Source organism: Myotis yumanensis, unplaced genomic scaffold (genome assembly GCF_028538775.1).
Source record: "Myotis yumanensis isolate MYYU_CA2020_CCGP unplaced genomic scaffold, mMyoYum1.0.hap1 SCAF_16, whole genome shotgun sequence".
Classification (NCBI taxonomy): Eukaryota; Metazoa; Chordata; class Mammalia; order Chiroptera; family Vespertilionidae; genus Myotis; species Myotis yumanensis.
The window spans coordinates 13,412,882-13,436,122 of NW_027223767.1; the positions used below are offsets into that span (position 1 = coordinate 13,412,882).

At 44.1% G+C, this 23,241-nt stretch overlaps 1 protein-coding gene across 1 annotated transcript; it reads right to left on the reverse strand.

Moving 5' to 3' along the window:
* Positions 1 to 346: 346 nt before the first annotated feature.
* On the reverse strand, positions 347 to 22,724 carry LOC138993781 (polyunsaturated fatty acid lipoxygenase ALOX12-like). Its single transcript, XM_070393135.1, has 14 exons — positions 22,590 to 22,724; positions 21,867 to 22,068; positions 20,204 to 20,285; positions 19,977 to 20,099; positions 19,780 to 19,883; positions 19,385 to 19,545; positions 18,699 to 18,842; positions 13,838 to 14,047; positions 7,597 to 7,683; positions 7,205 to 7,374; positions 6,578 to 6,699; positions 1,340 to 1,440; positions 1,039 to 1,209; positions 347 to 914 (listed from the first exon to the last, which is right to left on the reverse strand). The coding sequence occupies exons 1-14, from the start codon at positions 22,722 to 22,724 to the stop codon at positions 735 to 737; spliced, it is 1,992 nt and encodes a 663-aa protein (XP_070249236.1). The 3' UTR covers positions 347 to 734.
* Positions 22,725 to 23,241: the final 517 nt, after the last annotated feature.

Sequence of the window (23,241 nt, forward strand, 5' to 3'; positions counted from 1 at the left end):
AAATTGGATATATCTCAAGAATGCAAAGTTGGTTTAAGATTAAAAACTTCATATAGATGCAGTACATTAACACACACAGATCACAATAGATTTTATTAGAGAATAACAAGATGATTTTAATTTACATGAGAGATCAAAATCAAAGAAAAACTGTCACCTCTGAGACAAATTTGAAGAATATATGTTATGAAATAGTATGTTATTTTTATTATATAGTTGTAGTAATTATATCAGAGTGGTACAGTGTAAGACAGACATATTAATGAAAATATAGAATAAAAAACTCAAAAATACAACCATTGAGATATGGCAATCTGATTTATACTAGCATAATAGATCAGTGAGATAGGATAGGCTTTTAAATAAACTGTGCTGGTATAACAGATTTCCTCAAAAGAAAATAGAATTGAAAATTAATCCCACACCATATTAAAAAATCTATCTTAAAATGATTACATAATAAATGAAAAAGATACATTTTCCAGAGACAGGAAAAGGCTACATGAGTAAATAGTTGATTTCTTTAAGGAATGTGTTTTTAAGTCAGAGGTCATTCTGTTAGATAACCTGGAAGTGGGACAGTGCCTCAGGCTAATGATATATTCAGGGAGGGAACTCAGATAAAAAAGAAAATAGAACCATAGCAATTCAGATCCAGGAAAACATAAAACTCAAAAGGAAAATGTTAACCCTATTATCGGCCTGTGGCCTATGAAAGGCCATTATACTGGGGCTCAGTTAGCAACACTGTTCTCTATGCAGCTCGGCTTCAGGTATTCATAGGGAAGGTCTAGCTGCTCATTCCGGGCCACTATCTCCCTTTCCAGGTTGTCCAGATCTGCTTGAAATTGTCTTAACATAGCCTTGGGCTCAGGGCCTGAGAAATATTCTTCTGTGTGATACCCCAAGGGTATCTGAAGCAGAAAAGAAAGATTTATCAGCTTCCAGTTTCAAGACACAGGGACCAGAGCCCAGGCCCACATTCTGAACTTTCTTTTCCATTACCACTGCCCCAGGATTCCCCAAATCCCCTCTTACCAAGTTTGGCTGCTGCAGGCTCACTTGCCTCACAAAAAGCATCTGAAGACAGCTCTGCCTGGCATTAGGGAGTGAGCCCATCAGTGTGGCCATTGTCACATCTTCCTTGGTGGTAGGAGGGGGCATCCGCATTGTGCTTGGGGCGTTAGGGACCCAGAGAAACCAGTCAAGCTGAGGGGGGAAGAATCTGGAGTCAACCAAGCACTCTGATATGCAGGGCTCTAGCTCCCAACTCTTTCCTTCAAACATACCCTAGACCAGGCACTTTCCTTCAGGGACCCAGGCTTTCAGTTGTCCATACCTGGCTGAAGTTTACTGCTGAATGCTGAGCAGTGCATGTGAAGAGGCACATGGTAAGGAAATGGCAGAGCTGAGCCCGAGACTGGAAGGACACAGGAAAACCTAGGAGAAGAAATACCAAAGTTTAGAAACTGCCATCCCTGAAAAAGATAAGGAAATAAGTGCTGATTTATGGAGATACCTATATGTTACGATTACTGTGCATTCATTCATTCATATGAAATATATACTAAATCAAAAAGAATAAAATAGCTAGAAATATATTGAACCAAGGAGGTGAAATACCGGAGATAAATAAATGGAAAGATATTCTGTTATCATGGATTGGAAGAATGAATATTGTTAAAATGTCCATCCTACGCAAGGCAACCTATATACTCAATGCAATCCCTATGAAATTCCAATTGCATTCTTCAAAGAAATGGAATAAATCAATTTACAATTTATGGAATCAGTAAAGACCCCACATAGCCACAGAAATCTTGAGAGAGAAGAACAGAGTTCAAGGCATCCTCATCCTGTTTCCTGATTTCAAACTGTATAACAAAGCAAAATTAATCAAATGAGTATGGTGTTGGGCATACAGCAGACACATAGGTCAATGGAACAGAAAAGTGAGCCCAAAAAGGGAGCCAGGAATATACAATGGGGAGAGGACAATGTCTTCAATAAATGCTGTTGGGAAAACTGGCAGCCACATGCAAAAGAATGAAACTGGACTGCTATTTTATACCACACACACAAATTAAGGAAAAATTGATTAAAGTCCTGAAACTATAATACTCCTAGATAAAAACATCAGTCTTGATGATGACATTTGGATTTGCAAAAGCAAAGACAACAAAATCAAAAATACAAAAATGGAACTACATCAGGATAAACATCTTCTGCACAGCAAAGGAAGCTGTCAATGAAATAAAAAGGCAACCTACTGAATGGGAAAAATATTTGCAAATCATATATCTAATAGGGGGTTAATATCCAAAATATATAAAGAACTCATTCAACTCAATAACATCATAAACCAGAAGTTCAATTAAAAAGTGGATAGAAGATCTGAATAGACATTTTCCCAGAGACTCACAGATGGCCAACAGGTACATGAAAAATTGCTCAACATCACTAATCATCAGGGAAATGTAAATCAAAATTATAATGAGATGTCAACTCACACCTGTTAGAATGACTATGATAAAAAGACAAGGTATAACAAGTATTGGCAAGGCTGTGGAGAAAAGAGAAGCCTGTGCATTGTTCATGGGAATGTGAATTGGTAAAGCCACTATGGAAACCAATATGGGAATCCTTTAAAAAATTTAAATATAGAATTACCATTAGATCCAGCAAATACACTTCTGGATATTTATTCAAAGGAAACAAAAACACTGACTTGAAAAGATATCTGCACCCCAAGTTTATTGCAGCATTATTTATCATAACCAAGACATGGAAGCAACCACCATTGTTGGTATGGCTCAGTTGGTTGGGCATTGTCTTGTGCACCAAAAGGTTATCGATTCAATCCCTGGTCAGTGCACATGCCAGGTTATGGATAGCAGGCTCCATCCCCAGTAGGGGGCATGCGGGAGGCAGCTGTTCAATAGTTCTGTTCCTCAATCACAGCTATGTTTCTCTCTCTCTCACCCTTACCATCTCTCCAAAAGTAAATTCAAAAATCTTTTTTAAAAAAGGCATGGAAGAAACCTAAGTATTCTCAATGGATGAATGAATAAACAAAATTATATATATATATATATATATATATATATATATATATGTGTGTGTGTGTGTGTTATGAATATAATTTAGCCACAAAAAGACAGAAGTCTTTCCATTTGTGACCACCTGGATGGACATTATGCTGAGTGAAAAAAATAGACTGAAAAAGATCAACTATTCTATGATTTCACTTATACATGGAATCTTAAAATAAAAAAGGGGGGAAAATCCTAGATCATAGACACAGAGAACAAACTGGTGGTTGCCAGAGGTGGGGATAAAAGTGGATGAAATGGGTGAATATGGTCAAAAGTTACAAACTTCCAGTTATAAAATAAACAAGTCATGGGATGTAAGGTACAGCATGGTGACTATAGTTAATAATACTGTATTGTATATTTGAAAGTTGCTAAAAGAGTAGATCATAAAAGTTCTCATCGAAGGAAAAACTGGGTAACTATGTGTGGTGATGGTTATTGACTAGACTTACTGTGGTGATCATTTCACAATACATATACATAATGAATCATTATGTTGTAAATCTGAAATTAATAATTTATATCAATTAGACCTCAATTAAAAAATCTCAAGATAAAGGCTACAACCCTAAAGGTATAAGAGTAAAATACTTTAATAGGCACTTCATAAAGGAGGATATCCCAATGACTATTAAACCAAGAAAGAAGTACTCCCTAGTCTTTAGGGAAATTCAACTTAAATTCACAATATGATAGATCTACATATCCACCAAAATGGCTAAAGTGAAAAATATAGAAATATATTTTCATGTATTTGAGACTATATGGAGCAACTATAACAGAAACTCTGATGAAGGGAGTGGAAACCAGTACAACCACCTTGGAAAAGGGTCAATAACTACTGAAGTTGATTTTCACATATTTATGGTCCATGTGATCGACAACCTAGGTATTAATAGAACAGGCAAACACACACAGAAATGTTCACAACAGCACTAATGTTGATCACCCCAGCTGGAAACAATACTAATTGCCCATCAGTAGCAAAAAGGAAAGATAAATGGTGCCATAATCATATAATGGAAGTTACCACAACGATAATGAATAAACTACATGCTGCATGCACCAAAGTGGGAAAATCTCAGACATAGTGTTCAGAGAATGAAGCCAGACACAAGCAAGTGCGTGCTTGTATTTCCATCTGAGGAAGGTCAAAATAAGTAAAGCTAACTGACCTAGAAGTCAAGGTAATGGTCACTTTCACGTGGGTATGACTGGAAGAGTACACAAGGGGCTTTCTGAGGGCGCTGGTGAAGTTCTGATTCTTGATCTTCATGCTAATTATACAGGTGTGTCACTGTAGCAACACATCATAAGTTGCACACCTTTGATTTCTGTACCTCTCTCTAGGTTTGTTGTACTTCAACAAAATTTCGGACTCCCCAAAAGCGGTTCAGTGCTTATAGATAGCTGGGAAATGATGCAGAGAAAGAGAAGTAATTCATTCAGTTAAAGTACAGGAAGGTGTCAAAATCAGCTATCCATTCCACTCAATATACAGGCAAGTGTTTTAAAATACAGTTTCTATTATTATTCAGTTGTGCTGAGGCCAACAGGTCAGGACATAACTGCCATGGAAAAGGTATGTGTTATACTCACAGATCCCAAGAGATGGGTACCTGCCGCACCACAGGGGACCACACTGGGAGCACCAGGGTTGGTCAAGAGGCAGAGGGGTGAGGGGAGAAGGTAGCAGGAGCCTTTGTCACGGTTTCCATGAGAAGGAACAAGCAAGGCAGAATAAGCGGGTTTAGGACAGGCTAGTTGCTATAATTCCAGTGGGCTCTGGAGTGTGGTAGCTGTCCCTGGCTTGTACCTGGCCCAAGGTGATTAGGGCAGGGGAATAGCGGCCCAGAGTGTAAGAGCTCAATACAGGTGGTGGTTGGGACTTCCGGCATATGAAAAGCATGCTCCCAGGGGAGTGGTTTGCCATATTTGAGAATTAGCTGGCCCTGGGAAGGGTGGTGCCTTCTGGGTCAGCAAGACTCCAAGTGTCAAAGTATCAAAACTGCAGAATAAACAAACATGATGAATGTAGTGAGATGGGGTCATAGAGTTTGATGCTTGACCAAGGTCATCTACCGCATGGCAGAGTCTGGACTCTCCTATTTCACATGCTGATCATATTGGGGAGGTATTATTGTGTGGGGTAGAGCATATGATTAAACTCATCTAACACTATGTACTATGTAGGCTTCAATACTGTCACACATTATATCATTGGGTCTCAAACATTCTTTCAGGTACTAAGTGAGAATGGTTGCCAAATATTTTGTCCATTTTAGCTTTACGGAAACTAAAAGTCAAAGTGAAAGAGACCTAGTGGATGGCTCAAGGTCACATAGAAGGAAAGAGGCAGAAACCAGTACTTTAGAAACAAATATTAGTGTGTGGCCTTTAATAAGAATAATGTGGGAATAATTAGGGCAGAGATAATATTGAAAGTTGAGGGAGTGAGAAGGGGAAATCAGAGATTAAAGCTTACACATGACTGTATTTTGTAAATGCTTAAGGTAAATATGTCATGGGAAGAGGATGGCCAGGGAGAAGAAGAAGCATCTTTTGGGGCATCGGATGCTTGAAGAATAGAACTCAAAAGTATGAGAGAACATTTGGTCCTGAAAGGGTCAGGGTAGTGGGGGTGTTTCCCAAACCCTCCAAAGAAGGCGTCCCTCCAAGGGTCTGGCATTGGTATATTAAACCTTGTATTCCCATGTCCTGGCCATAATAGCTTCCCAGTAAATGTTTGTACTTGTCCCACAGGCTGAGGATGGGACTCAAGGTGTTGGTGTGAAGTACGCGGGGTCACGGCCTGAAGGACAATTTGAAACAGACAAGGTTGGTACATGTGTGCTACAGAGAGGAAGATGAAACTAGGCAAAGCTCAAAAACACTGTATTTCTTCTTCCTAGATTAAAATGTGGAGTGGAAGAATGAAAGGTAGTAGCTAGAGCTTAGTGATGAAATGTACTGGCTAGGGAAATCTGAGATTCAGTCTTCACCTAGAAATGACCCTGCACTGTGGTCATTGTGCTTGGACCCTCTTCTGTGTGTGGTGGACAGTAGCAGGCAAGAGGAGAAGGGAGGGAAAGCCAGAGAGGTTCATCATAGACTTTGGTGGAAGCATTTCCCCCACTTATTTTCTTAGGAAGAGCATCAGAGAGCATAAGCCGGGTCTGGGCAGATCCCCCACTGGTTGGGGTTCTGGACCCACTGGGCTCTATGCTGTGGAGGTTGGAGGTATCAGTGGCAGGAATGGGGGGATGGTAATAAAGGTTGATAGTCAGTTACTCTGAGGAGGAAAATACTTGAGTTTGTAGGACTGTCCTAACACTTAGGAAGTGGGAATGATATTCATATGCTTCATGTGTGAGGCCAAGAGGGTGATGAGGTTTTAGGTTCATGTCCCCAGAAGGGCAAGATTGACAAGGGGCTCTGGGCAGAGTGTCCAAGGTGCTCACTTCTCCGGGGAGGGATCTCACCTCGGTCCTGGGCATGGCACAGCCCCACCTCAGTGATCTCCCGACACCAGGCCTGCAGCTCAGAATCCCCTCTCACGATGTCATCCCCGTGGTAGATGAGGTGGACAATCCCCTCGACATACCTGCCCAGAGGAGAAGGGAGCTGAGTTCCTTGAGCGTAGAAACTCTAGCCTCTGATTGCTACTCCTTTTCTGTGGCCTCAGCCAAGGTCCATCCACTGCATCTGGACACAGATTTTACAAGACTTCCTTTCTGGGACATCCCTGAACTCATTCTACACACTAGTTTAGAAAGGAAGGAAATGTGGATCCTTGGTTTTAATAGTTCCCTAAGCATGATTAATAACCATTCTTCCTAACAAAACCCTCATTCTTCTAGATCCCCATCTCCCCATTCCCAGATCTCCCAACCTTTGCTCTCTACTTTTTTTTATTCTACTTTCCTCCTTTTCACATCCAACTCACTGTCTCTTCACCATTCCTCATCTCTCCCAGGATTGAGTCCTCTGCTCCTCATGTCTGGACCTTCTTCTTTCATTTTCCTTATGCCCCATGCTGACCTCAAGACAGAGACCCACTCTCCCTCTCCCCAGTGGCCGTCCATTTCTCAACTACCACTCTCACCCACCGGGCAATGATCTCCCAGAGCCGTAAAGCATCATGGGCATAGAGAGCACTTGGGATTCCCAGCAGGCCCCGGTCAGCCAGATCTTCCGGAGGACAGAGGGAGCAGTAGGTCAGCTGAGCCATGGCCCGATGAAACAACTGCACATGGCCTCCTCCACTTATGCTCACTGCCTGGAATTTGAGAGTTGACAGGTCTCACAAAATAGAAGAGCTGCAGAGTCTTATATAAGGGGTTCAGTTTTGGGGTTTACAAAATTAAAGGTATGAAAGGAACAAGCACATAGGTTTAAGGGCCAGGACATTCATACTAGGTGGTCTGAGACTGTGAAGATGGCAGGAGGTTGTAGAGAGATGAAAGATTAGGCAGCCCCAATGCCCCCATTTCCTCTTTACCTGACTAAATATTCCACTATCAGAGTCAAATGTGCTCCGTGCCCCAATGTTGACCTCCATGGTGTAGCGGGTGTGTGGGATCAGGAGCTGGATGAAGAAGATTAGAGAAGGGTAGTTAATGGAGTACATGCTTGGGTCCTCCCTTGTAGGGAGTGGCTTTCAGCCTGGTGACATTCTCTCCTCTGGATCTTTTCCTCCCTGTTCTGGATCTTTTCCTTTGTAGGCTGGTCTCCTTCTGCTTCTATGATGACTAACTCTCATGTTCTCCAAGACTCTACTGTGAGTGAGGCTCTGGAGCTAGAATGACCTGGGTTTGAGTCCTGGGTTTTAACCCTCATTCTGATACTTGTTCAAGGCCATATACCCCCTAAATGTCAATTTCTTCATGTCAACCAGAACGATAAAAGGTGTCCTAAGTCAGGTGCCTGGTACACAGAAGCATTGATTAGGAGATATTGTCATTTCCTTTATTGTATCCACCTTCAATGTGGTTGTCCATTTAGAACCTACCTCTTAGCTTTCTATATCATTTCATGATTCTTCTATCATTCTTCTATCATTCACATCTCCTCATTCCGTAAACTAGCTTCTCTGTTCATTTCAAGGCTCTTCCTCCAACTGCTCATTGTTGTATTCTTGGATTCTTTTGAGGACAGGGTACCTTCAGTCAGAATTTTAGGAGCCAAATCAAGCTACCTGCTTAAACAGCAAATGGGTCGTCATCAAATCTGTTCCCCTTCCTAATTGTCTCCTATTTCCTGCTTTTTCTTTAGTTATTAAAAAAGTGCACCAAAGTCCAAAGATGGTGGCATAGTTAAATTTTGTACTTGCCACCTTTCACAACCACGTCAAAATTACAACTAAAATATAGAACAACCATCATTCAGAACTGCCTGAATGCTGGCTGAACGCTTCCTACAACTAGAGAAGTAAATAAGAAAGCACATTGAGACTGGTGGGAGGGGTGGAGGCACAAAATAGTCTGGTATTTAAATTGGGAGTGATATCTACAAGGCTGCCCATGGGAAGCAGGGGTCTGTGCACACCAGATCCCCCCATTCCAGGGTTCCAGATCTGGGAAGCCTATAACTTCGGGTTATAAAAACCAGTGGGGCCGAAACCGGTTTGGCTCAGTGGATAGAGCGTCGGCCTGCGGACTGAAAGGTCCCAGGTTCGATTCCGGTCAAGGGCATGTACCTGGGTTGCGGGCACATCCCCAGTAGGGGGTGTGCAGGAGGCAGCTGATCGATGCTTCTCTCCCATCGATGTTTCTAACTATCTATCTCTCTTCCTTCCTCTCTGTAAAAAATCAATAAAATATATTTTTAAAAAAAATAAAATAAAAAATAAAAACCAGTGGGGATTATGACTGAGTGACATGGAAGGTGCTGGAGTCCCAGGTATTCCTCTTAAAGGGCCTGTGCACAAACATACACGGTCATGCTTCCTCTGAGCCCCAGCTCCAGGTGGCAGCTTTGGGGAAATCCAGGGATATATGGAGAGGAAATAGACTGTCTGCCATTGGGGCAAGAACTCAGGGGTGGCTTTCTCCCAGACAGGGCTACTCACAGGCATTATTGTTCCTGTGCTGGGACCTCACCCAGAGCAAAGCTGACTGGCAGCGGATCTAAGTTTCCATCACCATGGCCAACACTGTTAGCTCTGCTCTGGTGATTCCCTGAGACCCCACCCCATCCAATTTCCTGCCCCACCCAAGCTGTTTTCCATATGAATGTCCTGCCTTGGCTCAGGTTTCAGACTTTCCTAAAATCTCTTAAACAAGCTGCAGCTGGAGTCAGTGTGCTTCAAACCTATCAGTAAGAGGCCCAAGATCTGGCACTAGCACCAGACTGCCTTACTTCACAGCTGGACCTCGCTTGGGCACTTTCTAGCCCAATACAAAAAACAGCCACCTGCAGATCTCTCTGTAGCTCCTGCTGAGTGGCCCTAGGTAGTGGCTGACTTTGCACCTCCTGGGAGGCCCCAGAGCCAGTGCACCTGGCAGACAGCTTCAGAGCATACCAGATTACAGCTCTACTCATCCGAAAGTGCCACACTCAAGGGCAAGACTCAGTGTGCACCAAAGCCCCACTGAAGCAAGTATTGCTCCATAGGAGTGTCTCCTGAATAGCAGCTCTTCCACTGCAGTCACAGCAGGTCCTCACAGCCAATTGGCCTGGAGGTCAATTCCTCCATGTGAGCCAACAACAATATAGGCTCAACTATAACAAGACTGTACACAAAGATCATACAGGAGCACACCTAGAGTGTGCAGCTCAGGTGACTGGGGAGACTGAACCACTGGGCCCTACAGGACACCTAGTGCACAAGGCCAATCTACCAATTCCAGAAGACATAACAACTCTATTTAATACATAGAAGCAAAAACAGGGAGGCAGTCAAAATGAGGAGACAAAGAAACATGTTACAAATGAAAGAAACAGAAGCAAGCAAACTACTAGACACAGTGTTAAAAACAATAGTTATAAGGTTACCTAAGGATCTTAATCAGTGCTTCAAGGGACTTACCGAGAGTTTCAAGAGAATTAGTGAGACTTCAAGGATCTTAGGGAGAAGGTCAAAGATAGGAAAAAGGACTGGTCAGAAATTAAGCATACACTAACTGAAATAAAGAATAATATACAAGGATTCAACAGTAGAGTTAGAGGATTCTAAGAATCAAATCAATGATTTGGAATATGAGGAAGCAAAAAACACCCAACCAGAAGAGCAAAAAGATAAAAGAATAAAAAATATGAAAATAGTGTAAGGAGCCTCTGGGACAACTTCAGACATACCAACATTTGCATTATGAGGGTTCCAGAAGGAGGAGAGAGAGCACAAGATATTGAAAACCTATTTGAAGAAATAGTGATAGAAAACTTCTACCTGGTAAAAGAAATATACTTACAAGACCAGATAGCACAGAGAGTCCCAAACAAGAGAAACCCAAAGAGGTGCACACCAAGACACAGCATAATTAAAATGCCAAGGGTTAAAGATAAAGAGAAAAATTTTAAAACAGTAAGAGGATAGCAGTTAGTTACCTACAAGAGAGCTCTCATACAACTGTCAACTGATTTCTCAATAGAAACTTTGCAGGCCAGAAGGGAGTAGCAAGAAATATTCAAGGTGATGAATAGCAAGGACCTACTACCAAGATTACTCTACCCAGCAAAGCTATCATTTAGAATTGAAGGTCAGATAAAGAGCTTTACAGACAAGAAAAAGCTAAAGGAGTTTATCACTACCAAACCAATATTACATGAAATGTTGAAAGGTATTCTTTAAGAAGAGGAAGAAGAATAAGAAGGAGGAAAAAAGATCATAAATATGAACAATAAAATGGCAATAAATACATGTCTATCAACAATTGAATCTAAAAATAAACAAACAAAATATGATGAACAAAATAAACTAATAAATAAAATAAAATCAGAGGCATGGAAACATGGAACAGATTGATGAATCTGTTCAGAAGGAAGGGGAGAGGGGCAGGAAGAGATTAACCAAAGATCTTATATGCCTATCTGCATTACCTATGGATACAGACAATAGGGTGGTGAAGGCCTGGGGTGCAAACCAGGTGGAGGGAGGTAATGGGGAAACAAAGAGAGACATTTGTAATACTCCCAACAATAAAGATTTTAAAAATAAAAAGTGCACCTGCCAAGCTAGTGTTGCTCAGTGGTTGCGTGTTGGTCCATGCAAAAATAGGTCTCAGAATTGATTCCCATTCAGGGCACAGGCCTGGAATTCAGGCTCCATACCTAGTAGAGGGCATGCAGGAGGCAGCTGATCAATGTTTCTCATATATGTTTCTCTCTCTTCCTCTCCCTTCCTCTCCCTTCCTCTCTCTCTCTAAACCCAATAAAAGCATATATTTTTTAGAAATGCACACGATCCTGACACGTGCTTTTAAAAAAAATCTTAGATTATTTTTATTTCAGTTTTAACCTGATTAATAAATAGGATTCAGACAGTTTGGATAGTGATCAGAACTTTTTGATGCTGGAAAAAGGGAAGAACACAAGTGATACTTCCATAATCAAGATATCAAGGGAGCTCATATTGTTCTTTTCAGAAAGTTCATGGAGGGATGCTGGTGTCACAGAAAACACTAAGACAACAGCAAGGAATAAAGAACCCAGAAAAGAGTTCCTAACAGCAATGACAGAAATGATGATGACAATAAAAATAACAGCAGAAAACTGACATTTTTCTAGCATTTAGTCTGTAATGCCTTAACAACCCAACAATGCAGATCGCTATCCTCATTCAGAGATGAGGACCCTGAACACACATCTGGTAAGTACTGAGACCAGGATCCAGGCTTCAGACCTGAGCAGTCTGAATACAGAGCCTGCACAGGTAAAACTTGGTAACTTCTGCTATGGTGAGGGAATATGGATGTGGAGGGGGCTTATCTAGTAAAAGGGCATTTTAAAGTGTAAAATTGGGCATAAGTGATTCAAGCTAGGAGGGAGATGGTCATGCAAAGGCATCATGAGGTTATCAAATCTGAAAGCCCATGATCTACATTAGTAACTATTTTGTCTATGTCACCCTAGAACCCAGAACAACCACAGCCCAGAGGAGGGTTGGCATTGGAACTCTCAGTGACATTACAGTTCAGCTGTTCTGACTGCCAAACACTCATTTGCATATCTTACCAACGCTTCAAACTCGTATCTGAAGCTCAACACCTCATCTTTGCCTCCAAACTGGCTTCTATTCCTGACTACACTCTGACCACTGCTCTGCTTCATAGGCTTATTGATTTTTGCCCCCTGCTCTGCCCTGTTCCCTGTATCAAAGTGCCATTGAGAAAACAATTGTAAGACATGCACAAGCCTTATTTTGCTGCCTTCTGCCTAGCAATAGACACTGAGCTCGCTGTTTATAACATCACAGTATTTTTGGGTCATTCCAACAGTGTTTACTTTGTGAGCTCCTAAGCCCAGCAGTGCTGAGGCCTCTGGCCTTTCTCTCCAATATTGCACAGGCATGACGCAGGCAGGATCTCCTCCCTCCCATCCCTGTCACCACCATGCTAATGCACATCTTTAGTCTCCTCACTCTTGGGTGGATGTCAGTGACCAGCCGGCCTGCTATCCTTGCCCTTTTATTTTGTGCTCCTCATAATGTCCGGTTGCAGTAGAACATTCTCCATCAATACTATAGTGTTTATAGCTGTCTCTTGTTTTTTTTTTTTTTTTTTTTTTTATATTTCTTTTTTTTTTTATTTTTTTATTTTTCGCTTAAAGTATTACAAAGGGTATTACATAAGTGTCCTTTTTTCCCCCCCGCCCTTGACAAACCCCTACCTTCCCTTACCCCCCAGTGTCTTATGTCCATTAGTTATGCTTATATGCATGCATACAAGTCCTTCGGTTGAACTCTTACTCCCCTCCCTCCTGCCCCCCAACTCTCTCTGGCCTTCCCACTGCAGTTTGACAATCAGTTTGAGGTAGCTCTGCCTCTGTATCTATTATTGTTCAAAAGTTTGTAATGGTCTTTATTATCCATGAATGAGTGAGATCATGTGGTATTTTTCCTTCATTGACTGGCTTGTTTCACTTAGCATAATGCTCTCCAGTTCCATCCATGATGTTGCAAATGGTAGGAGTTCCTTCTTTTTAACAGCAGCATAGTATTCCATCATGTAGATGTACCACAGTTTTCTAATCCATTCATCTACTGATGGGCACTTAGGCTTATAGCTGTCTCTTGTTATCTTCACCTCTATTCCCAGATATCGTTTTCTGGCTGTTTGTCATGTCTACCATTTGTATTCCTAGCTTAATGGCAACATATTGTTTTAACAAATTATATTCCTACTCCCCTCCAGACCCATTGCTGGAGAATTTCAGAGAATTGACTTGCAATACTAGTATGGGTAGAAAATGCTAAATGACTTGATTTAATAGGGCAGATGATATCAATGTATATTATTTCTTACAACTGCATGTGAATCTATAATTAGCTCAAAATTAAAAGAATTTAAACAGGAAAATATAACCACAAGATTTAATGACTTGCCATAGTTATTTTTCTCTTGTCCCCTCTTGCCTATGAAGATTCTTTGCCTCAATACCATATCAATGCTAGATTATTTCAAGCAGGTTTTTTTAATGTTCCCAGCCAGATGGATGAGGCTTTTTAAGTCCTGAGGAACTGTTGCATTATTTCCTGTCTCTGGGATGTGAGCAAGAGAAGACATGGAGGGTAGAGTATGTACCTTGAAGACAGGGTGCAGTCCTGGGAGGCACCTCATGGTGGCTACAGCGATGACCTCAGCCAGCATATGAGTGTTCATAAAATGATATTTGATCTGCTGCAGTTGGAATTCTGCACTACGAACCCAGATCTTTGCCAGAAGCCAGGTAAGTGGAGGATCTGAAGGCAGGAATATTGGTGGGATGGGGGAGCTGGGATTGGGAGGCTGGATCTGCAATAAAGAGGAATTAAGCATTCATTGACCTCTCATCATGTGTTAGACACTGTGCTCAGTATTCTGGGGGAAACTGATGACTAAGATTATTGTCTCCCAGCGGGTTAATACACTCATCCTCTGACTAGCAGTGGGGAAATGTGAGTGCCATGATGGTCAGGTTCAAAGCAGGAGGCATCGCAAAGAGGAATCCAGTATGACTGGGAGAAACCTGATGAGGATGTGAGTTAGGTCAAATAGGAAGGAGAAGCTCAGTGTGTGAGGTAACTGACAGTTCTCATCAATTGATTGGTGAGAACAGTAAGAGGGAAAACACACTAAAACCAAGGAAGAGACTTTCAAAATGGAGGTGGAATAGGTGGATCTTACACTTACCTTCTTCCAGGACCAAACTGGAAATACAACTAGATTAAAGAATAACCACCCTGAATAAATAACTAAAGACAAGCTGAAGAATATTCTTATAACCAAGGATTTACAGAAACACATCAAGACTGGTAGGAAGGGCAGAGATGCGAAAAGGGCTGGCCCTGCTCCCATAGGTAGTGGCTAAGGTTCAGGAGGTATACCTCTGTGAGGAGTTCCCCTGAGAAGCATGGGGCCTACTCCCCAGACCATGCTCCTCAGTCTAATGCAGAAGAAGCACCCCCATAACATTTGACCACAAAAAAAGCAGTAGGGTTTCTATCTGTCAAGAAGTAATTGATTCTGCTGGAGTCACAGGCACCCTCTTAAAGGGCTAATGAAAAGAATTTCATTTGCAGCCACTCACTGTTGGTTCTGGTGAAGAGAGGGCAGTACAAACTGGAGTTGCCTAGGGAGAGTCTGAGGTTTGGACTCTGGGGCGGAGTCAGGGAGATGGCTGCTGGAATACCTGTGCTGAGTCATTCTTCAGTGGCACGGTCACCATCTTTTCTAGGTGGAGCAGTCCCCTCCATGCAACATCAGACTGGGGGAAAACAATTACCCCACTCTCTGGACTCCCTCTTGCACCACCCTGAGGAGGTTAGGCCCTGATGAGGAGTCAACTTCATTGACCAGAGTGTATGAGTCTGGGCAGACTCAGGGGGTGTCAGTGACTAGCTTTGGGGTGGGGCCATTTCCCCCACTTTCCTGTGAACCTGACTGGCACTTCCCCCTCACAGGAGATCCAATAGAACTACCCTCCTGTTTTCCCACAGTCCCAACCTCTAGGCTGCAGACACCCCACCTACCTGACAACAGGGTCAGGGCAAAATCTGAGATAGAGTCAGTCATGTGGCTCTGGAGAAGAGACCACACCCACCAGCTTCCCTGAAACCTGTACAGCAGCTCCCCTTCATGGAAGATCCACTCACCCCATTCTCCTGAATTCACCACAGGCTCTTGCAGTGACTGAGCCTAACAGGCAGCCAGAAGGCAGAGGCAGGCCATGGTGGCTTCCAGGTGGCCTTGGAATGTTTGTTGACATGCCCCAGGGCCCAGTGCTGGTAAAAGCGAGCCTTAGAGCATGCTTGGTCCTTCCTATGCACTGCCAAGCCCAGCAGAGACAGCCACAATCTCTGGATCATTTGTAGCTTTAAACAGGTTGCCAAGGGCCAGGTACAGACAGTATCTGACATTAGCCTGTACCAGAGTCTCTAAGAGGCCCAGAACCAACACACTAAGTGGCCAGCTTCAGACAACATTGGCGCTGGATCCAATAAACTTTGCAAACAGCTTATCCAAAAGGACATGGCATTAGGCACTAAACTGTTGAGGCAAATTCCACTTTTTCCTCTCCCTCTTTCCTTTCCTTTTCTTTTTTCTTCTCTGATTCTTTTTTATTTTATTTCTTTTTCTTTATTTTTTATTTTATTTATTTATTTTTATTTCCTATTTTTTTCTTTTTCTTTTTTTTTTTAATATATTTTTTATTGATTTTTTACAGAGAGGAAGGGAGAGAGATAGAGAGTCAGAAACATCGATGAGAGAGAAACATCGATCAGCCGCCTCCTGCACATCTCCTACAGGGGATGTGCCCGCAACCCAGGTACATGCCCTTGACTGGAATCGAACCTGGGACCTTTCAGTCCGCAGGCTGACGCTCTATCCACTGAGCCAAACCGGTTTCGGCTCCTATTTTTTTCTTATTTTTATTTTGGTCAGCACCTGCACAGTAACACACATGCCAGGCTCAGTGGTTAGCCTCACAGTCAGTCAGCCTGAAAGTCAATCCCACATACAAATGGGCCAACAGCAATCAAGACTCAATTACAACAGCAAGGCCCACATAAGCCCCTCAAGTGACATTCATAGAGCACCCAGGTCAGGAGACCAAGGAGACTGCACCACTGGGTCCCACAGGACACTTACTACATAAGGCTACCCCATGAAGACTGGGAGTCAAAGAGGCAGCCAAAATATGCAGACAAAGAAATAGGCCCCAAATGAAAGAAGTGAGGACATCTCTAGGGAAAAAAGCTAAATGAAGTTGAGGTAAACAATTTATCAGATATAAAGCTCAAAGGAATGGTTAGAAAGATGATCAAGAAATTTAGTGATTACTACAACAATGTGAAAGGAGACATAGAAACCATGAAAAAAAAAAACCAGTTGGAAACGATACCTGACATCTAGAATACACTGGAAGGAATAAAAAGTAGGTGATGAATCAAAGGATTGAATAGCAGTTTGGGAGATAAAGTAGATAAAAACACTGAATCAGAGCAGCAAAATGAAAAAAAAACTACTAAAAAGAATGAGGAGTCTGGCCAGTGTGGCTCAATGGTTCAGCATCAACACATGCACAAGGAGGTTACCAGTTCAATTCACAGTCAGAGCATTTGCCTGGGTTGTGGGCTCCATCCCCAGCAGGGTGCCTGCAGGAGGCAGCTGATTGTTTTTGATGTTTCTCTCTCATCAATGTTTCTATCTCTCTCTCCCTCTCCCTTTCTCTCTCTCTAAAATCAATAAAAATATATTTTTTAAAATAATGATACATCTCATGTGGGGTTAATTTCCAAAATATATAAGGAACTCATTTAACTTAACAAAAGGAAGACAAACAATCCAATTAAAAAATGAGCAAAGGACCTAAATAGATACTTCTCCAAAATGGACATACAGATGGCCAAGAGACATATGAAAAAATGACAAAGACACTAATCATCTGAGAGATGCAAATTAAAATGGCAAAGAGGTACCATCTCACACCTGTCATAATGGCTACCAACAAATCAACAAATGACAAGTGCTGGTGAAGATGTGGAGAAAAGGGAACCCTTGTGCACTGCTGGTGGGGATGCAGACTGGTGCAGCCACTATGAAAAACACTATGAAGTTTCCAAAAAAAGTAAACATGGGATTGCCATTTGATCCAGTGATCCCACTTCTAGAAATATAGTCTAAGAAATGTGAAACACCATTCAGAAATAATATATGCATTCCTATGTTCATGGCAGTGCAATTTACAATAGCTAAGATCTGGAAACAACCCAAGTGTTCATGAGTAGATGAATGGATAAAAAAAAAAGCTGTGGTACATTGACACAATGGAATACTATGCAGCAGTGAAATGGACCTCTTACCCTTTGAGACAGCATGGATGGACCTGGAGAGTATTATGCTAAGTGAAATAAGCCAGAGAGAGAAAGACAAGTATCACATGATCTCACTCATATGTGGAATCTAAAGAACAAAATAAACTGATGAACAAAAGAGATCTGGAGACATAGAAGCATGGAACAGACTGACAAACCTCAGAGGGAAGTCAGGGGTGGAAAGGTGGTTGGGAAGAGAGTAACCAAAGAATATATATATATATATACACACACACACACATAACCCATGGACACAGATAATAATGTGGTGAAAGCTTGGGGTGGGGGTTGGTGCAGGCTAGAATGGGTCAATGGGGAAAAAAGGGGACCTCTGTAACACTTTCAACAATAAAGGTATTTAATAAGAAATGTGGTACATTTACACAATGGGATACTGCACAGGCATAAAATAGAAGGTAATCTTCTCTTTTGTGACAGCATAGATGGATCTTGAGATTATTATGCTAAGTGAAATAAGTCAGGCAAATACCATATGCTCTCACCTACCTTTGTGTGGAATATAATGAACAATATAAAGTGATGAACAAAATAGAAACAGAGGCATGGATACATGGAACAGACTGACAACTGTCAGAGGGTAGGGGAAGTGGGGGACTGAATGAAAGAAGGTAAAGGGATTAGCCAAAGACCATAGATGCATAACTCATAGACACAGATAACAGTGTGCTGAAGGCCAGTGGGAGGGCAGTGAGGACTGGGTGTAGGCGAGCAAAGGGAGGGTTCATGGGGACATCTGTAATAGTATCAAAAATAAAATTTTAAAAAGGAAACAAGAAAAAAAGGGAGAAAAAATGTCTAAGAAGAAGGGGTATTTCACAGATTCAAAGGTCAGAAAGAGATCGAGTAGCCTTAGGTTGCGGACCAATAGAGACCATTCTGACTCTCAAAAAGGCAATATCAGGCGAGTAGTGAGCAGGCTGTAAGGTAGAAAAGAGAGATTGGAGACCTGGACAGGTGTCACTGAGTGAGGCAGGGGTGAAGGACAACAGCCTGCTGTCTTTGTCCCTGGGCAGAGGTTGGGGTGCACACAGCGCAGTGTTGGGAAGAGGATTTCCAAAACACGTCACCTGGATGGCCATGGGTAGCAGCTTCCCACTGGGTTCCATCTTCAGCATGACAAGGGGGGCAGCCAGGTACTGCTGCTCTCCTTGGATTATGTTGGCTGGAATTCCATCCAGCAGGATAAAGTCGGCCTCAAAGAGGGAACCCTTCTAGAGAAAGGGGGAACATATCCATGGTTAGAGTTCAAAGTCTATGCCCAGAGGGACAAGGCAAAGGGGCAAAAATGTAAAGAAATTCAGTGTAGTTTCTTACAATTATCCTACATCAGTACCAGAGTCCTAGTGGCAGAAAAAAAAGAAAGCATCCAGAGCATTTAATCCAAGTCATCTCAGTTAACAGTGAGGAAAGGCAAAATGAAATATCTCCCAGGAACATGTTCATTCCCTGTGGCAATGGTGGTTTTAAGACCATAGTTGGCCAATTCCTTTGCACCACGGGCATGCTAAGCTTCCCCGTCAAGGTTTCCAGGTCTCTTTCCTCATCATATCCTAATTTCCTGCTGCCTCTCTCTGGCACCCACCAGTCTTATAGTTTCCCCTGATACTCTAGGTTTTCCCTGAAAAGGACTCTGCACCCAGGGACAGCGGACTAACACAGCCTCCCTTCTCTGACTCACTTTTGGTCCCTCCCCCTCACCACTTCCCTTCCCCACGCAGATAAGGAGAAGACAACAGAGGGCTGGGGGGTGTACCTGGAGTTCTTCCTCCAGCTGGGCACGAAGCTCCTCCATCCCTGAGGGCAGCACCAGCCGGGAGGGCAGAGAGGTGGAGCGTCTCAACAGCATGGGGTTGGCGCCATTGAGGAACTGGTAGCCAAAAAGCTCATCATCCTGCCAGCGCTGGTGAACCTTCTCTGTGGGGTTGGAGTGGAGGGTAAGGGGAGGATATTCACCACAACCTGATGTCCCTCTTTATACAGCATATGTTCACCCTGTATCCAGCCCCTATCTTTTCTTGTTGCCTCTGAGAAATGACCAGGCATACAATCTTCTCATCTGGGAACTACTTATGAGAGACTATGGAGAGTGAAGGTTGGGCCATCAAAACAGGCTATTAATGTCTTACAGGGGCCAATGGGAATACTGACCAGAAAGGGTGCTCTTGGGGCCCCAGAAGATCTGATCAAAAGCCTCCAGACTGTCCCAGGGGTTCACGAGGTTGTAAACACGTTTGAGGACCATCTCCAGAGCCCTAGGACAGGGGTCAAGGATGGCACTGTCAACTCACCAAATCATGCTTGTTACGGGATCCACCACTACCCACTCCATTGGGATCTTTTCTCACCCTGTCTTCCCTGTCCATTCAGAGTCCAGCCTCTTTTCACCATGAAATTTCATATCTGGGGGCAGATCCTTCTCAGAGTCCGCAGCTATTGTCAGGGGTAGCCCTTCCTTCCAGGTGGCCCAACTAGCAGGTGGGAAAAGAGTTCAGGGAGGAATTAGGGTTTCAGTGATGGTGGCAGGATCAGAGAAGAGGTGGGAATATCAGGAGGGCTATGGATGGGTGGTTACCGGTAGATCAGCTGTCTTTCCTTCAGTTCTTTCTCTCGATGCTTCTGGAACTTGTCCAAGGTACTCTCTCCTGCCAGGCGGGCTGGGAGAACATTTGACCACATTGTTTGTCCAACTCATGCTATCCCTGACTTGATCTAGTCTCTCACTCTTGACTGTATTCCATTAGACTCTTGCCTTTTTCTCTGGCTCTACCTCACCTGATGTATTCCCAAAGTCACTTTTTGTATCTTTGCCCAAAACCTATTTGTGATTTCACCTCTTTCAACCCCATATTTGTCCTTAATCAACATTCCATGTTTTCCTCCATTTCTTGTTTCTTGAATCAAATTCCACTACTTGGGCCTATAAATGATTATGAATTTTCTTCTTAATCACCTGACATGTCCACAATATCCCATATTACTGTGTATTGCCTTTGTTAAGCTCATACCAAATGGCCTCCCCCTTTCTCCACCTTCACCTGTACTCTGAATGACCTATTTCATACGCACTCTGCTCTTTCCTGTCCCTAACCCGACCTGATCCCTGGGACAAAAATTCTATGTGTGCTCCCTTCATCCATCTCATCTCACCTGTCTTAGGGAGCAAATAGTTCCATGTTGCTACCTTTCCCTCACTCCATCTCACCTAGCCTCACCATCACATAGTTTATATTTGTTAACCTGACTTGTCTTTGTCTCACCTGTACTTATATGGTCCCTCAAAGATGCTTGTTTCATGATTTCATTTTATTAAATTTATTGGGATATAACATTGATTAATAACATCATATAAAATTCAGGTGTATAATCTTACAATATGACATTTGTATACATTGAGTGTGCTCACAATCCAAAGTCTAGTCTCCTTCTGTCACCTTGTATTTACTCCTTTACCCTCTTTGTCTTTCCTCTGGTAACCACCACTCTGCTGTCTGTACCTATGAGTGTGTGTTTTTTGTTTGTTCATTTGTTGCTTTTTGTTTTATATCCTATATATACATGTAAGAATACAGTTCTTATTCTTTTCCTTTGACATTTCATTTAACATCATACTCTCAAGATCTATCCATGTTGTCTCAAACAGCAATATGTCATCTTTCTTATGGCTGATTAGTCTCCATTCTTACAGACCATTGTTCTCAATTTCCCTCAAGTCATATCTCTCCTCCAAGTGTCCCATAGCAACAAATCCCCTATAGCCCCTGCTCACTCATCCCCATCCCAGTCAGAGTGCTCCCTGCCCTACCAGTTGTCTTCCATGTTTTCACAGCCAAGCCAGCTCTTCACATCATATCATTTATTGCTCCCCTTCCCTGCCTCCTCTCAGGGGTCCCCTGTGCTAGCCTGTCCCTGCCCTCACTTGTTCCCAGGCACACGGAGATTCCTTCCCACCTTACTTTGGCTCTTCTGTTTCCCAGCGTGGCTGCACCTCCCATTCCCAGGACACACCTTGGGAGGCGGGATCGACACATCACACATTTCCCTGTCCAGTCCCACTTCCAGGCCTTTTAATGCGATGTGTAATGTCCCCCTAGTTTCCTGTCTTGGTTGCTCTTAACCTGCTGATCATGCACTTTTTAAAGTCCCTCTGACCTTCCTCTGTGCTACCCATCCCGCTACCCCTTCGCCTTCCAGTACTCCCTGGGCCCTGCTCCCACTTCCCTGAGGCGACCCCTCACCTGTGCCCTCAGGCAGGGTCAGCACGCCCTCGCCCTGCACCCAGCGGTAGCAGGGGAAGGCAGTGGCCTCTAAGTCTCCTGGGCCCTGTACGGTGATGCGGTCGCAGAACCAGGCGTCGTCCACCAGGGAGTGGTGTTTGCGCAACTTCACAAACTGCAGTGGCCCCAAGTCCTGGGGAACGTCCTGCTCAAACTCCTCCACCTGTGGGGACAGACCCTGGTGGGACTTAGTAGCGGGGACCTAGGAGAGGACGTTTGAGGATGCGGGGTCCCCTGTGGAGTCTGGGGACAAGGCCTCCAGGGACAGCATTGCCTCCTCCCAACACCCGCGCGGTGGGTCTCAGACGCCCCGTCTCACCGGGAGGACAGGAAGGCGGGGCGAGGCTCTGAGTGTCTTGAATTGAACACTGAGCATCATCACCTACCCCGTCCACTCACGGCTCTCACTGCGCCTGCGCTCTCGGAGCACCTTCCCTTTGACCACTGATCCCAGGACAGTGGCCTGGGGTCAACTGGGAAAGTAGTGGAGGCTGCGAGGACCACGGTCGGTGGGGGAGGGAGAAAGGGGTTGAGCCCAGCCCGACCCTCTCCCCGCGTAGGGGCAGGTGTCCCAACTCCTGGGAGTCCCAATGGGCGCGGTCACGTGGTTACTCGCACCCCTCCAGCCCTCCGCCTCCTGCGGTGAGCCCGGCGGGGATTGGGGTCCCAGCTGCCCCCGCTGACCTGGCCCCGCACCGGCCGCAGGTTCAGTTCCAGCTCCGCCTCCCCGCGCTCCCCGACCAGCCACAGCTGCACGCGGTTGAACGACCCGGAGAAGAGCCAGGCCCCGGTGGCCACGCAGATGCGGTAGCGGCCCATGACGGGACTCTAGTAGCCAAAGCGACGGGGAGCCGGGTCCTGCGATTCTGGGGACCACTCAGGGCCGCGGGCGGGAGTCCAGAAGCTCTAGGGCCAGTTTGGGTTTTTAAAGACTAGAAGCCGGATGCACGAAGATTGGTGCAAGAACAGGCCTTCCTTCCTCTGGCTGCGGGCACGCGCGGGCTGCTCAGGCAGCCAGTGCAGCCGGGGCGGGGGTGGCAAACCCTGTGTGCTCCGCCCGCTTCCTCCTGGGAGAGTTCCTCTGTGCAGCGCTGGCGCTCCCGGGGAGGCGCGGAGGGCAAGAGGTGGGGGGAGCGAGGCAGGCGGGGAGGACCGGAGAGGTTGGGTGCGCTAGGGCGTTTCACTTTCCCATTGTGAAAGTGGGATGCAACTGGCCCCCTTCCTCATCCTCTTCCTCCTCCGCCCTCAGCCTCCTGCCCTCCCTCCCTCCACGCCCATCGCCCCTCCCCTCTTGATTTGGCGAGATAGGGAGGAAGGAGATCTGATAATTTGGGTT

What these genes read in the sequence shown, in the direction of transcription:
- LOC138993781 (XM_070393135.1), bottom strand. Translation starts at nt 22,724, where the DNA reads ATGGGCCGCTACCGCATCTGCGTGGCCACCGGGGCCTGGCTCTTCTCC. An exon ending in GACCCTGCCTGAGGGCACAG is followed by an intron (nt 20,286 to 21,866) that starts GTGAGGGGTCGC and finishes ATGTTCTCCCAG; the next exon opens with CCCGCCTGGCAGGAGAGAGT. An exon ending in ATAGTGGAATATTTAGTCAG is followed by an intron (nt 7,375 to 7,596) that starts GTAAAGAGGAAA and finishes CTCAAATTCCAG; the next exon opens with GCAGTGAGCATAAGTGGAGG.